We start from the raw sequence: 16,493 nt of genomic DNA, 5'->3' as shown, positions 1-16,493 counted from the left end.
ACAATTAAGTGTTTTAAATTTGTTGTTAGCCGCCCTGAGCCCGGTTTTTGAACCGGGAAGGGTGGGGTATAAATAAAAATTATTTATTATTATTTATTATTATTATTATTAGCCCCTTTGCTTATGAGCTGGAGGCTCTGTCCTTTCCCAAGGCCTCATCCAGGCTTTGGATCTGCACAGGTGCTGAGACATAATCTCGCACATTTCCCAAGTAAGTCTCACATTTCCCAAGCACAAATCTCAGGTGGCGCGATGAGTCACTGTGTCCGGCTGTTAACCAGAAGGTTGGTGGTTCGAGCCCACCCAGGGATGGCTGTAGGCAGGATTCCTGCATTTTAGGGGGTTGGACTAGATGATTTCTTGAGGTCTCTTCCAAATCTACACTTCTGTGAGTCTGTTGGTAGCTGGGCAGTGGAACCCTGTCGCTTCTTTTGGGTTTGCTGCCCCCTTTTATTATGACCTTGGTGGTGGGGGGTTGTAAAAGAGCAACTGGTGTTGAGGCCTCTAGGCTTGCGTTGCCTGAATCTGAAGGCTCCTCATGGATGCTGGAGATTGGGGGGGGGGGGGCTTTCTAGGTGAAGGGCCTGCTCTCTGAAAAAATGTGATGTAAAGGTCCGTATAGTTAAAGCTATGGTTTTCCCAGTAGTGATGTATGGAAGTGAGAGCTGGACCATGAAGTAGGCTCATCGCCGAAGAATTGACGCTTTTGAATTATGGTGCTGGAGGAGAGTCTTGAGAGTCCCATGGACTGCAAGAAGATCAAACCTATCCATTCTGAAGGAAATCAGCCCTGAGTGCTCACTGGAAGGACAAATCCTGAAGCTGAGGCTCCAATACTTTGGCCACCACATGAGAAGAGAAGACTCCCTGGAAAAGACCCTGATGTTGGGAAAGATGGAGGGCACAAGGAGAAGGGGACGACAGAGGACGAGATGGTTGGACAGTGTTCTCGAAGCTACCAGCATGAGTTTGACCAAACTGCAGGAGGCAGTGGAAGACAGGAGTGCCTGGCGTGCTCTGGTCCTTGGGGTCACAAAGAGTCGGACACGACTGAACGACTAAACAACAACAAAAGGGCTGAACCTTGGCACAAACACATCATCCTTGCCCTCATAGCATGCTGCAATATTGTGGCGTTGTTCCCAGATTCGTTGTGAGTTTGACAGTGTTCTTTTTTTCTTCCACAGACACTCTGGGATCTGGATTTCAGCTGCAGCAAGGTATGTTATTTTGGGGTCTGATGGTGGCCCATATTTCCAGAGGAGATGAGATCCGCCTCTCAAAAGACGAGACCGCTGGACAAAGTGGGGTTCCGTTCCCAAAATGTGCTCCCTGTCTGCCTTCGCAGGCTTTTCACTGTTCAGAAGAGTCTATACATTTTAACTGGGGTGTGGCACAATCGCCCCACATCACTGTGGGAAAGAGAAGTTCCAAGGATCTATCCTTCACAAGCGTTTTTGCACAGTTCAGTCCAATGGTTTCCTTCTTAACTCAACGGAGTCCTTTAAATTCATTTACAAATATACACGGGTTGAGCATAGGTTCACTGCTTAAATTCTCCAGCAGCCAAGTCTGCATCGGACATCCAGGAAGAGGCAGCAAGGATCTCAAAAAGCTGTAAATATACACAGCCCAAATTCAGGTCTTTCTGTCTCTCACTCAAGCTCCAGGTTTTCTTCATGCCCAGACATTGGCATGACGTTATCATGCACAGGGGAAACATTCCCCTTCTCATGGACTTCCAGGTATTCCATAATCATTTAGCCTCATCTCTAAGAAAAACCATGAATGCAGCCGCTTTGCCAGGACTATGAAAGCAGTCTCTCCAGCAACACTTCTGGCTGCATTATCCCTCCCCTTCCCACACCCCCAATCTCCCAACATGGGGGATGAATGGATTTTATTATTTCAGTCACAGACCAGTTCCAGCCCACACACAATATCAAGGAAGTCATAAAACATTTACAATTAGGTATAACAGGGACCACAGAGCCTAGGACTTGCCGATCAGAAGGTCGGTGGTTCGAATCCCTGCGACGGGGTGAGCTCCCATTGCTCGGTCCCTGCTCCTGCCAAGCTAGCAGTTCGAAAGCACGTCAAAGTGCAAGTAGATAAATAGGTACCGCTCCAGCAGGAAGGTAAAACGGCATTTCCATGCGCTGCTCTGGTTTGCCAGAAGCGCCTTAGTCATGCTGGCCACATGACCCGGAAGCTGTACACCAGCTCCCTCGGCCAATAAAGCAAGATGAGCGCCACAACCCCAGAGTCAGCCATGACTGGACCTAATGGTCAGGGGTCCCTTTACCTTATAACAGAGACAATACAGATATAGCAACCATTAAAAAATATATAAATTAAAACTAAGTCACTAGCATACAGTGGTACCTCGGGTTACATACGCTTCAGGTACATATGCTTCAGGTTACAGACTCCGCTAACCCATAAATATTACCTCAGGTTAAGAACTTTACCTCAGGATGAGAACAGAAATCGTGCTCCGGCGGTGCGGCAGCAGCAGGAGGCCCCATTAGCTAAAGTGGTGCTTCAGGTTAAGAACAGTTTCAGGTTAAGAACAGACCTCCGTAACGAATTAAGTACTTAACCCGAGGTACCACTGTATAACCTAAAATTAAAACCTTAATCATTATGATAGCACAGCTTGTTCCCTAAGTTTTATGGAAATTGCACAGAATTTGGCTACCCTTAACGTGATCTCAGGATCCTTGTCCTCTACCAAGGATTTTAGACATTGAAGTCAACATGGGGGAGAAATTGCTGGATGTGGAGGCAGAAGTTCAGCTTGGCCTAGTGCTGGGCACCAACAAAAGGGATATTCCAACAGCTGGAAAAGGTGCATTAAAGGAAGCATCAAGACTTGCTCCCTCCAGAACTGGATTTTGGCAATAAAATGCCCAAGCCCAGCCACATAACCTGGGAGCTAGTCACCCAAATAGGAGCTTTCAGAGACTCAAACTGGCCACTTCACTTGGGGGGAGTGTCGAGAGAGGCTAAGTAATCCACGACCCCCCATTTTCATAAGTGGGAAAACACAGAAATAGCTCTGTTGTATTTCTTTGTGCCTCAAACGGCAGGTTAGAAAGTATTTTACATGAATAATTGAAACCCGGGTCATGCTCACAAGGAGGATATCTTTCGTTGCCAGTTTTTCCTGAGGTTTCAAGCGAGGTCTTTGCTGGAACGTTGGCTGAAAAGATTGAGCTACGAATCAGGGACTCCCTGCTTTGAATCTCCCCTTTGCCACCTACTCACCGATTGGCCTTAGACAAGCTGTTCTATGTCACCCTCAGTCCTCCTATCTGAAAAATGGGGATAATAATACAGATTTGCCTTAAGGGTCTTTGTAAGGTTTATAACTACAGTGGTACCTCAGGTTACAGACGCTTCAGGTTACAAACTCCACTAACCCAGAAATAGTACCTCGGGTTAAGAACTTTGCTTCAGGATGAGAACAGAAATCGTGTGGCGGCAGCGGAAGGCCCCATTAGCTAAAGTGGTACCTCAGGTTAAGAACAGTTTCAGGTTAAGAACGGACCTCCAGTACGAATTAAGTTCTTAACCCGAGGTACAACTGTAGATAACACAATGTGAAGTGCTTTGAAGAACTAAAAAGCCTTGTGTAAATGTGAATTGTTCTTTTTTAAGCATCTCGTTTCCAAATGAAGTGCTTAGAAGCCCTGTTAATTTGGGAGGAAATGCTGTTCCTGTCACGTGTCAACACATAAGCCTGTCTCTCTTCCCTTTCCCCATCTGCTCCCACAGAAAACGTAACTCTGGATCCAGACACAGCCCATCCCCACCTCATCCTGTCTGAGGATCGCAAGGGAGTGAGATTTGGCGACGAGGAACAAGATCTGCCCAACAATTGCGAGAGATTCGACAAGCATCCCTATGTCCTGGGAGGCGAGGGGTTCACAGGCGGAAGACATTTCTGGGAGGTCGTTGTGGGGAGTGAGGGGGGCTGGGCTGTGGGGGTGGCCAGGAAGTCTGTGAAGAGGAAGGGTCAGATCACGTTTGGTCCTGAGGAAGGGGTCTGGGGTCTGGGGAAGTGGGCAGGAGAATACAAGGCCTCCTCCCACGCTACTATGACCCTGCGCAAGGAGCCTGAGAGGATCCGAGTGGCCCTGAACTGTGAAGGGGGACGGGTGTCCTTTTACGATGCAGATAGGGCGGCCCTCCTCTACACATTCTCAGCACCCCCCTTCTCAGGAGAGACCCTCCTGCCCTTGTTTTGGGTGCCCCGTAAAGCCCACCTGACCCTCTCCGACTAAGGGAGGACAGCACAGACAGAAGACGTACATCCAAACAGGTTTATTATTGTTATTATTTTGCTTGCTTGCTTAGCTCCTGCACTACTCGTGTAGTGAGTAGGGAGGGCCAACAGGTTGGTGTCCTAACTGACACAAGAGTCACCCAATCGTTACCGTCCATGTCACCGGCCTGAAAATGGGAAGGTGTATCATGATTGACACAAGTACCAGCCAATTGCTCATCTGCAAATCTGGCTTGGAAAGAACATTAATATCTTGAGGCAGCTCCTGAAATGCAAAAACTAAAAAGCCAGTCTTCTTTCATTCTGTTCAGAGTCACTGAGGTGGTTTTCTACATCAGTGTCCCCTCTGGAAATGAAGAGCCTGCTAAATTAAAGTTATTGTGAGAGGACAGGGCAAATTCTAGGGGGTGGTGAGACATTTCCATTTATACAAATATGGCCCCTAGTATAATTGGAAGTTAAGGATTAGGCAGTTCCATCTATAGATTTCTAAGGAGCACTTTTGCTTTAATTATACCAGCTGACACTGGGGTGTATTTCATGTGGTTGAGATGTTTAATTTTATTAAAGGTTTTGCTTCCTATTTCTCATGTTTCATTTCAGACTTAGGAAAACAGCATATACTGCACACACCCGTTCCTCCAAGGAACCCCATGATCACAGGGAGATAAATAGAGATGGGATATAAAATAAATAAATATGCATCACTGTCGGGGGAGGGGATTCCACAAATTTTGATGATATCCAATGTAACAGAGCAGCTTACATCTAAGAAGCTAAATAACTTCTAGGTGATTGATAGCTTTTTTGTAAAGACTATACAGTGTCCAGAATATTCAGAAGAAGTTTGCTTTCATTATAATAATAATAATAATAATAATTTATTATTTATACCCTGCCCATCTGGCTGGGCTTGCCCAGCCACTCTGGGCAGCTTCCAAATTTTTTTTATTAAAATACTGTACTACATCAAACATTAAAAGCCTCCATAAACAGGGCCGCCTTCAGATGTCTTCTAAAAGTCTGGTAGTTGTTGTTCTCTTTGACATCTGGTGGGAGGGCATTCCACAAGGAGGGCGCCACTACTGAGAAGGCCCTCTGCCTGGTTCCCTGTAACTTGGCTTCTCGCAGTGAGGGAACCGCCAGAAGGCCCTCGGCGCTGGACCTCAGTGTCCGGACAGAACAATGGGGGTGGAGACGCTCCTTCAGAGATATACTGGACCGAGGCCGTTTAGGGCTTTAAAGGTCAGCACCAACACTTTGAATTGTGCTCGGAAACGTATTGAGAGCCAATGTAGGTCTTTCAAGACCGGTGTTATATGGTCTCGGCAGCCGCTCCCAGTCACCAGTCTAGCTGCCGCATTCTGGATTAATTGCAGTTTCCAGGTCACCTTCAAAGGTAGCCCCACGTAGAGTGCATTGCAGTAGTCCAAGTGGGAGATAACCAGAGCATGCACCACTCTGTCGAGGCAGTCCGCAGGCAGATAGGGTCTCAGCCTACGTACCAGATGGAGCTGGTAAACAGCTGCCCTGGACAGCTGTGAGTCCAGATTGACTCCCAGGCTGTGCACCTGGTCCTTCAGGGGCACAGTTACCCCATTCAGGACCAAGGAGTCCTCCACACCCGCCCGTCTCCTGTCCCCCAAAAACAGTACTTCTGTCTTGACAGGATTCAACCTCAATCTGTTCGCCACTATCCATCCTCCAACCGCCTCCAGACACTCACACAGGACCTTCACCGCCTTCACTGGTTCTGATTTAAAAGAGAGTTAGAGCTGGGTATCATCCGCATACTGATGAACACCCAGCCCAAACCCCCTGATGATTTCTCCCAGCGGCTGCATGTAGATGTTAAAAAGCATGGGGGAGAGGACAGAACCCTGAGGCACCCCACAAGTGAGAGCCCTGGGGTCTGAACACTCATCCCCCAACACCACTTTCTGAACACGGCCCAGGAGGAAGGAGCAGAACCATTGTATAACAGTGCCCCCAGCTCCCAGCCCCTCAAGACGGTCCAGAAGGATGTTATGGTCGATGGTATCAAACGCCGCTGAGAGATCCAGCAGAACTAGGAAACAGCTCTCACCTTTGTGACCAAGGCAGTTTCAGCCCCATGATGAGGCCTGAATCCCGACTGGAAGGGATCCAAATGGTCATTAACATATGAGAAGAATATATTTACAATCTCATGCTTATTCAAACATGGGTATGTTCCCACTTGAATTGTAGACTGAAGTCTTCTTACTTAGACTTAAGTACATAACTGTTGGGACTTGAACCAGAGTTTTACTTTCACCTCAGCAGTATTCTCTTTGTTCCTTACAGAGAGCTCCTGCACAGGTTTCTCCCTATTAAATGTTTTGGGATCTTCCTCTGTCCGTTTCACATCAGACAGATCAGTGACACAACATCGCCTCTCTCAGCAGCCAGCCCCTCTCACATACACAAAGAGAAAGCAGTTTAAAAAACGACAGTTACTGGAATAACAGACACAACAAAACGGAATGCCTCTCTCATGTGACTCACAGTCAGCCAATCATATGAGAGCTACTGCCAGAGGAGAAAAAGCCCATGTGAAAAGTACATTTAACATAAGTAAAAATTCCTGGCTCAGGAAATTAAACCATTATCATTAACGGTGGGTTCACCTGCTGAGCAATTTCTTAGGGTGAATTCATATTTCTGCTTCCGAGTGCAGTGACCCAAGAAGCCAGGGTTCAAACCCACAGTGCACCACAAAGTTCACAGGGTGACCCCCTCAAGTGGCCTACCTTGCAAGGCTGCTGTGGGGATTCAGTTGAGGGTGCAGAGAGCCATGCATTCTACCTTGAGCTTCTTGGGCGAAGGGGTGGAATATAAACTGTCTTGCCAAAGTGGTGCATGCTCTAGTTATCTCCCGCTTGGAACAGCAATGCGTTCTACGTGGGGCTACCTTTGAAGGTGACCCGGAAACTGCAATTAATCCAGAATGCGGCAGCTAGACTGGTGACTGGGAGTGGCCGCTGGGACCACATAACACCGGTCCTGAGAGATCTGCATTGGCTCCCAGTACATTTCCAAGCACAATTCAAAGTGTTGGTGCTGACCTTTAAAGCCCTAAACGGCCTCAGTCCTGTATATCGTCTCCACCTTCATCGTTCAGCCCGGACACTCAGATCCAGCACTGAGGGTCTTCTGGTGGTTCCCTCATTGCGAGAAGTGAGGTTACAGGGAACCAGACAGGGGGCCTTCTCAGTACAGTGATACCTCGGGTTACATACGGTTCAGAACTTTGCTTCATGATGAGAACAGAAATCGGGCTCCAGTGGCATGGCTGCAGCGGGAGGCCCCATTAGCTAAAGTGGTGATTCAGGTTAAGAACAGTTTGAAAGAAATCTTAAAAAGCAGAGACCTTGCCAACAAAGGTCCGTATAGTTGAAGCTATGGTTTTCCCAGTAGTGATGTATAGAAGTGAGAGATGGACCATAAAGAAGACTGATCGCCAAAGAATTGATGCTTTTTAATTATGGTGCTGGAGGAGACTCTTGAGAGTCCCATGGACTGCAAGAAGATCAAACCTCTCCATTCTGAAGGAAATCAGCCCTGAGTGCTCACTGGAAGGACAGATCCTGAAGCTGAGGCTCCAATACTTTGGCCACCTCATGAGAAGAGAGGACTCCCTGGAAAAGACCCTGATGTTGGGAAAGATGGAGGGCACAAGGAGAAGGGGACGACGGAGGACGAGATGGTTGGACAGCTATGAACACGAGTTTGACCAAGCTGCGGGAGGCCGTGGAAGACAGGAGTGCCTGGCATGCTCTGGTCCATGGGGTCACAAAGAGTTGGACACGACTAAACAACACTGCCCAATTTGCACACTGATTCAGGAGTCAGCAAAGTTTTTCAGCAGGGGGCTGGTCCACTGTCCTTCAGACCTTGTGGGGGGGCCGGACTATATAAAAAAATATATGAATGAATTCCTATGCCCCACAAATAACCCAGAGATACACTTAAAATAAAACCACACATTCTACTCATGTAAAAACACGCTGATTCCTGGACTGTCCGCGGGCCGGATTTAGAAGGCAATTGGGCCGGATCCGGCCCCCGGGCTTTAGTTTGCCTACCCATGCACTGATTGGTGGGCCAGCAGCGCTGATCACAAGAGGTCTTTGTGTGCTCATTCTCTGCAAAGAAGCCAAGGGCGCTGGCCATAGGTAACTTCCAGTCACCTGCTGCTGAGCATTCATTCTGTTTTGTTTCCTGGGTGGGATAAGCTTTGTCAGTTACCTGCAGAGTGTTTGTCTTGGTTTGTTTGCGGGGAGGTCAGATGACAGTTGCCTGAAGCAAGCACTGTTTTCCCCTTTGCCTTCCTTAATTGCAGGAAATCAGTTCTGGTGGATTTGTTCCAGGAGATCTCCAGATCAGCTTTCATTGTGAAACCTATTGACACCAGGCAGGTGCCTTCACTGAATACGCTTAAAATATATTTGTTTAGCCATTCCTACAGAGCAGTGGCGTAGCTTGGGGGGTGCAGGGGGGGCCGGCCGCACCGGGCGCAACATCTGGGGGGGTGCGCTCGCACTCGCAGCTCTCTGCCCCTACCTGGCTCACTCACTCTCTCTCACTGCAGTGCTGGCTGTGCGAATCCGATCCGAGCCGCCGGGTCGCCGGCCACTCTGGAGGGGAGGGTGCCAGGCGTGCTGTGCGGTGCGGGGAGAGAGAGCAAGGGACTATCTGGGGGAGGGACAGGGCAGCGGGGGGGGGGGGCGCAAATTACTTGCCTTGCCCCGGGTGCTGACAACCCACGCTACGCCACTGTTACAGAGCTATTCCGCCTGGCTTTCAATTTGAACTTAGCCTGATCTTTTGTTCCCCTTCCTTCCTTCCCTCCCCCTCCCCTTTTTATGAAGATTACCCGCTCTGGGATCCCACAGCTAATTCTCCCCTGGTCTCTTCGCCGGCAAAACAGGCATAGCTGTCAACTTTTCCCTTTTATTGCGAGGAATCCTATTCGGAATAAGGGAATTTCCCTTTAAAAAAGGAAAACGTTGACAGCTATGCAAATAGGACTAATTTAGCCAGCTAGCCCTAGTGATCATCTAATGTTTATTGGATGGATTCCCCCCCCCCAAAAAAAATTGATTTTTGATTTCTGAATTTATTGTTATTCACGTTTTATACTGTATTTTATGCTGTTTTTTGTTGCAACAATTAAGTGTTTTAAATTTGTTGTTAGCCGCCCTGAGCCCGGTTTTCTGAACTGGGAAGGGTGGGGTATAAATAAATTATTATTATTATTATTATTACTATTATTATTATTATTATTATGCTATCTTGACTTATTATTGATAAATGTTTTCAACTGTCATTTCTTATTTAATTAAATATTTGGTTTAATATTTCTTGCAAACCGCTTAGATGTTTTCGCTATAGTCAGGTGGTACTCAAATCCTAACCCTGAATTTGTGGGTACACGATTTTCATAGAATCATAGCGTGGGAAGGGACCCTGAGGGTCATCTAGTCCAACCCCTTGCAGTACAGGAATCTTCCAAAGCATCCATGACAGACAGCTCTTCAACCGCTGCTTAAGAACATCCAGGGAAGGAGAATCCACCACCTTCCGATGGAGATCATTTTGCTGTCGGAACTACTCTTCCCATCAGAAACTTCATCCTCGTGTTTAGTTTCAGCCGTCCTGGCACCCTCCAGACATTGTTGACCATCGGCTCTTATCAGCCCCAGATAGCAAAGCTGATGGTCCTTCACAGGCCCCATTTTCTGTGCTTGGAACTCTTCACCTGTTTAATAGCTTGCCGATCAGAAGGTCGGTGGTTCGAATCCCCGCGATGGGGTGAGCTCCCGTTGCTCGGGTCCTGCTCCTGCCAGCCTAGCAGTTTGAAAGCACACCAGTGCAAGTAGATAAATAGGTACCACTCCAGCGGGAAGGTAAATGGCGTTTCCGTGCACTGCTCTGGTTCGCCAGAAGCGGCTTAGTCATGCTGGCCACATGATCTGGAAGCTGTACGCCGGCTCCCTCGGCCAATAAAGCGAGATGAGTGCTGCAACCCCAGAGTCGAACAACAGCAGGAGACGTGCATCAAACCTCGAGAAAGAAGAGAGAGGGAGATCTGAGAGGTATATCTTGAGGGATGTGCTAGAGATGTAGAGAGGCATTGTTCTCCATTCTGGTACCTCGGAAGTTGAACGGAATCTGTTCCAGACATCCGTTCGACTTCCAAAACGTTTGGAAACCAAGGCACGGCTTCCAATTGGCTGCAGGAAGCTTCTGCAGCCAATCAGAAGCTGCGTCGGACGTTTGGGTTCCAAAGTACGTTTCCAAACCGGAACATTCACTTCTGGGTTTGCGGCATTCGGGAGACAAAACGTTTGACTCGCAAGGCGTTCAGGATCCATGTTGCATGCAGTAAAGGTAAAGGTAAAAGGACCCCTGACCATTAGGTCCAGTCACGGACGACTCTGGGGTTGTGGTGCTCATCTCGCTTTATTGGCCGAGGGAGCTGGCGTACAGCTTCCGGGTCATGTGGCCAGCATGACTAAGCCGCTTCTGGCGAACCAGAGCAGCGCACGGAAACGCCGTTTACCTTCCTGCCGGAGCGGTACCTATTTATCTACTTGCACTTTGACATGCTTTCGAACTGCTAGGTTGGCAGGAGCAGGGACTGAGCAATGGGAGCTCACCCCGTTGCGAGGATTTGAACCGCCGACCTTCTGATTGGCAAGTCCTAGGCTCTGTGGTTTAACCCACAGCGCCACCCGCGTCCCTGTTGCATGCAGTAGTTGCATTTAAACTAAATATTATTTCATTGCATTTTAATATTGTCTCTTGTTCTGGGATTGTGTGAACAATGAGGAACAGGTTACAAATAAAATTGACAAAGAAATAACATGCATGTTGGATGGGAGACAATATCCTCTCACAAGAGTTATTCCTTATCTAGTCCCTTGCTATCCTGCTGTTCTCTTAACAGGTCCCACAAGCTACATCCTTTAGCGACGGGGTTTCGAGGGTCTCTGCCCAGCATGGCCTCAGCTCAGCCGTCCGCTTACATAGTCGAGGAAGCCAGGTGTCCCCTCTGCAAAGAGTATTTCACAGACCCCGTGAGCGTCGACTGCGGCCACAGCTTTTGTTGGGGTTGCATCAAGGAGCACGCGGTGAACTGGAACGTCCTGTGGACCTTGAGGTGCCCGGTCTGTAGCGCCATCCTCCAGAAAGGGAAGTTCCGGGCAAACTGGCAGCTGGCAAATATCGTGGAAAGGATTAAACTCCTGCCACTGAATCTGGGGAAGAGGGAGCTGTGCGAGAGCCACAGTGAAAAGCTCAGCCTGTTCTGCAAAGAGGATGAGAAATTGGTGTGTGAGCTTTGTCAAGAATCTGAAGAACATTGGACACACACACTGCTTCCGCCGGAGGAGTCTGTCCAAGGGTACAAGGTGGGAAATAACTTGATAATGGCATCCTTTTCATTTTCTTGGGAATGCCAAATATAGCTCATGTTGATTCTTGTTAACCTTTGCTGGATAATAAATCCCAAGCTAGTCTTGCAGGTTTTGCTGTGATCAGATTCTCTGATTACAGGCATAGTCCAGTAGGAAGTGTCATTTTAGGGGGTGAAACTTAATTTTTGCAAAAATTTTCAGTGAGTGGATGGCAATTAGCTGGGTAAGTCTATGTTTGTTGAAGCAGCACATAAACTGCTTCAGAAAACCACAGATTTCTAATTTTGCCTTCTGAAAATGTCAGGTAGTAATTAATAATAATAATAATAATAATAATAATAATAATAATAATAATAAAAACAATATAACTGAAATTACTTGTCAATCATTTCTAATGATTTCTATGCCATGCCACACACATATTACTTACCAAGCGAAACCAAATAATATTAATTTAACAAAAATAACAAAAATAACTTTTGAATCCCCTAGTTATGTTAAAACTTTTTAACACCCCCCATTCTTGGAATGTAAAAGCTGAAAAATTCAAGATGGCCTAAATTGGCCTATGCTTTAAGTCTTTTTAAGTGATATTTTTAATTTGACAATATATAGTGAATGAAGAGTTGACCAAAATGGAATTCCTCATTCCTTTGCACACATCTTTTTCATTGATTTTCATTCCCCCCCCCCAAATTGATCACTAATTGAAACAAATTAAATTAAATTAAAACAAATTTAATATTTAATCTAAACAAATTAAACATTTCCCCCCGAATCTGACTTCCCACATGCCCCACCGGATGTGTTAGTATAACTGAAATTACTTGTCAATCATTTCTAATGATTTCTATGCCATGCCACACACCTCTTTGGTGCTGCGTCATATTCCCAGTTAATCCTAGTCTAACTTCAAACATTACAAATAACCTTACATTATAATATACTTGCTTTTTTTAAAAAAACAAACCCTTAATTTATTTTCAGACAACAATCCACCAATCAATTCCTGCACGTATATTAAATTAACATTTCCTTGTTTCTTTTCAGGATCGTCTCTACAGCTCCCTGGAGACTCTGAAGAAAGAGAGGGAGAGAGTTCTGTCATACAAAGCAGACACCAAAAGGGAAAGCAAAGTCTTGCTGGTAAGTGTTGCTCTTATTGAGAAGTGAAGGACTGCTAGGACTAGCTAACATCTGTACAGTCGTACCTTGGAAGTCGAACGGAATCTGTTCCGGAAGTCCGTTCAACTTCCAAAACGTTCGGAAACCAAAGCGCGGCTTCTGATTGGATTCAGGAAGCTCCTGGCAGCCAATCGGAAGCCGCATTGGACGTTTGCCTTCCAAAAAAAAAGTCCGAAAACCGGAACAGTCACTTCCGGTTTTCGATCGTTCGGGAGCCGAAAAGGTTTGGCAACTAAGCTGTTCGAGATCCAAGGTACAACTGTATTATGGGGTGAGGAGCTGGCATGGGCCTGAGGTGGGGCGGCTGGGGTGATCTCCCTGAGCGCATTTGGAGGGGGGGGGGCTGTTGGGATACTGCCAGGGAGACAGAGGCAATCAGGCAGGCCTCCATCGTCATCTCTGGACGATCTCCTGGTCTCCCGTTGGAACAGTATCAGTCAATTAGCGACACGAGCCTCAGACACATTCCAAGACTCGTGCACACCCTTTTCGCAGAGTTTCCACAACGGAAGATTCACCCAGAAGAGCTTTTTTTAAAAAAAATGATATTTATTAAATGTTTAATAGTTACAAAAAGGAAAAGAAAAAAAAGAAAAAGAAACAATAAAGATTTAACAAACAGTGCATCAAAAATAAAAATAAAAAGCAATTCCACAAAACAAGAAAAAAAAACTAAAACATTTAAAAACACATCCAAATTTCATTTCATTATCTTTCATATGCTTGTTTCCTCGACTCCCTTTTTTGTATTCTAGTTCAAATTAGCTAGCTCAACAAATCCTTTCCCTCTTCTCAATTTTTATTCTATAGTTTATCCTAACACAATTTAGCTATATTCTAGTTCAAATTAGCTAGTTCAACAAATCCTTTCCCTCTTTCTCAATTTTTGTTCTATAATTTATCCTAACTCAATTTAACTTTAGATTTTCCACTTTAGCGCATTAACAATTAATATTAATATAAATCTTAATAACACTTCTGCTAAAACCATGTAACTTCATTCCAATATTCTTCTAACATTCATTAATTTTGCAATATTTCTGTAAATATACTTTAATTTTTTTCCAATCTTCTTCCATCGATTCTTCTCCCTGGTCTCGGATTCTGCCAGTCATTTCCGCCATTTCCATATAGTCCATCAGCTTCATCTGCCATTCTTCCCGGGTGGGTAGCTCTTGTGTCTTCCAATACTTTGCAATAAGTATTCTTGCTGCTGTCAGAAGAGCATATTTACAGCTTTATTCAACGTTGGTCAGAACCAAGGAAAAACATGACTGCTTGCATCCGTGTCGAGGGAAAACAGCCAGAAACAAAAGCTATATACAAAACGGAAACTCCCTGTGAGCAGGAAGTGCGCAGGCTTGTGACACGCAACAGCCTGTTCCCTTTTTAAGGAGGAATGGAAATATCCTAACAGGTGCTTCCTTTTCTTCTTCCCCTGCCTGCTTATTTCAGAAGCAAACGAAAGCAAAGAGGAAAAAGACGTTGCTTGAGTTCAGGCAGCTGCGCCAGTTCCTGGAGGAACAAGAGAAGCTCATGCTGGCTCAGCTGAAACAAGCGGAGATGGAGATCAGGTGGAAGAGGGACGAGCGCATGGCCCAGCTGTCCGGCGAACTCTTTGCCCTCGAGTGCCTCCTCCGGGAGGTGGAGAAGAAGCGACAGCAGACAGCTGGCGAACTCCTGCAGGTAAAATGGCAGAAGGAGCAGCCTGGGCTGTTCTCCAGTCAGCGCGTGGTTGGCTCCAGTGCAATTGTGTGGCTCCTTCACCCACACAAGAAACAAAGGGGCCCGGTTTAGGAAAGTCAGTGGCACTACCTGTTATGTACTGAAGTTCTCACCCTGGGCCAGCAGGGGGATACTGTAGATAGTTATGCAAATAGGGGATTGAAAGTAACGTTCAGTGATTGGATGGTTTTAGAAAGTTGTTACAATTACATTGTACTGGAGCTCTACATAAGCAGGCTGACTGAACCCTTCAGTTCAGTTCTGTTCTGGCTTGTGAATAAACTAGAGCTGTTTGAAGAATCGCTGTGTCGTCTGATATGTTCACCCACAACTTAACACTGGCGACGAAGGTGGGATCGATGGACATCAGAGCACAGCCAGATGCAGCCACCCTCTGAGCGGAGCTGAATCACTGAGCTGAAACACCGAGTGAAATCACTGAACATCACTTTCGATCCCCTATTTGCATAACTATCTACAGTATTCCCCTGCTGGCCCAGGGTGAGAACTTCAGTACATAACACCACCAAATTTCAAGGACACAGTTCAGACATAATTTGTAGTAATTTATTCTTTATTTTCCACCTATCTGGATTGCTCCAGCCACTCTGTGTGGCTTCCAACAAATTATAGTAATTTCCAACAACCACAGTAAAATACCAGCCATTAAAAACTTCCCTATACAGGCATACCTCATGTTGTGTCCGCTTCAGGTTACATGTTTTCTTGTTGTTATGATTAATATTATTAATTTATTCTTTATACCCCACCCATCTGGCTGAGTTTCCCCAGCCACTCTGGGCAGCTCCCAATTGAATGTTAAAAACAATACAGCATTAAATATTAAAAACTTCCCTAAGCAGGGCTGCCTTCAGGTGTCCTTTAAAGATAGGATAGCTGCTTATTTCCTTCAGATCTGAAGGGAGGGTGTTCCACAGGGTGGGCGCCACTACCGAGAAGGCCCTCTGTCTGGTTACCTGTAACCTCACTTCTCACAATGAGGGAACCACCAGAAGGCCCTTGGCGATGGATCTCAGTGTCCAGGCTGAACGATGGGGGTGGAGATGCTCCTTCAGGTATACAGGACTGAGGCCGTTTAGGGCTTTAAAGGCCAGCACCAACACTTTGAATTGTGCTTGGAAACGTACCGGGAGCCAATGCAGATCTCTCAGGACCGGTGTTATGTGGTCCCGGCAGCCACTCTCAGTCACCAGTCTAGCATTCTGAATTACCGTATTTTTTGCTCTATAAGACTCACTTTTTCCCTGCTAAAAAGTAAGGGGCAATGTGTGTGCGTCTTATGGAGCGAATGCAGGCTGCACAGCTATCCCAGAAGCCAGAACAGCAAGAGGGATTGCTGCTTTCACTGCGCAGCGATCCCTGTCGCTGTTCTGGCTTCTGAGATTCAGAATTTTTTTTTTCTTGTTTTCCTCCTCCAAAAACTAGATGCGTCTTGTGGTCTGGTGCGTCTTATAGAGCGAAAAATACGGTAATTGCAGTTTCCGGGTCACCTTCAAAGGTAGCCCCACATAGAGCGCATTGCAGTAGTCCAAGCGGGAGATAACTAGAGCATGCACCATGTCCCGTGGCAACCCGGAAGTACTGGAACGGGTTACTTCTGGGTTTCGCTGCTCGTGGCTGCGCAGAAGCACTAAATCACACCCCGCGCATGCGCAGACACGGCACTTCGGCTTGCATCAGTTCCGTGTTACGGACGGGCCTCCGGAATGGATCCCATCCATAACACGAGGTTCCACTGTACAGGGCTGCCTTCAGATGTCTTCTAAAAGTTCTGTAGTTCTTTATCTCCTTGGTATCTGAAGGGAGGGCGTTCCACAGGGCAGGCGCCA

At 46.5% G+C, this 16,493-nt stretch overlaps 1 protein-coding gene across 1 annotated transcript in view; it reads left to right on the top strand.

Annotated features, from left to right (window-relative positions):
• LOC310672923 (uncharacterized protein) overlaps positions 1-16,493 on the top strand; it is a 28,761-nt gene that overhangs the window by 5,546 nt on the left and 6,722 nt on the right. The window contains exons 6-11 of the mRNA XM_083430607.1: positions 1,188-1,220; positions 3,781-4,286; positions 8,608-8,726; positions 11,265-11,727; positions 12,784-12,879; positions 14,374-14,604. Of these exons, the coding sequence (XP_083286733.1) occupies positions 1,188-1,220; positions 3,781-4,286; positions 8,608-8,726; positions 11,265-11,727; positions 12,784-12,879; positions 14,374-14,604 (1,448 nt within the window). The remainder of the gene's footprint in view (positions 1-1,187; positions 1,221-3,780; positions 4,287-8,607; positions 8,727-11,264; positions 11,728-12,783; positions 12,880-14,373; positions 14,605-16,493) is intronic.

The sequence above is a fragment of the Podarcis tiliguerta genome (assembly GCF_965153285.1).
Source record: "Podarcis tiliguerta genome assembly, chromosome: 2".
Classification (NCBI taxonomy): Eukaryota; Metazoa; Chordata; class Lepidosauria; order Squamata; family Lacertidae; genus Podarcis; species Podarcis tiliguerta.
Note: the sequence above shows the minus strand (reverse complement) of the source record. Positions and strands in the feature narration are given on the sequence as shown.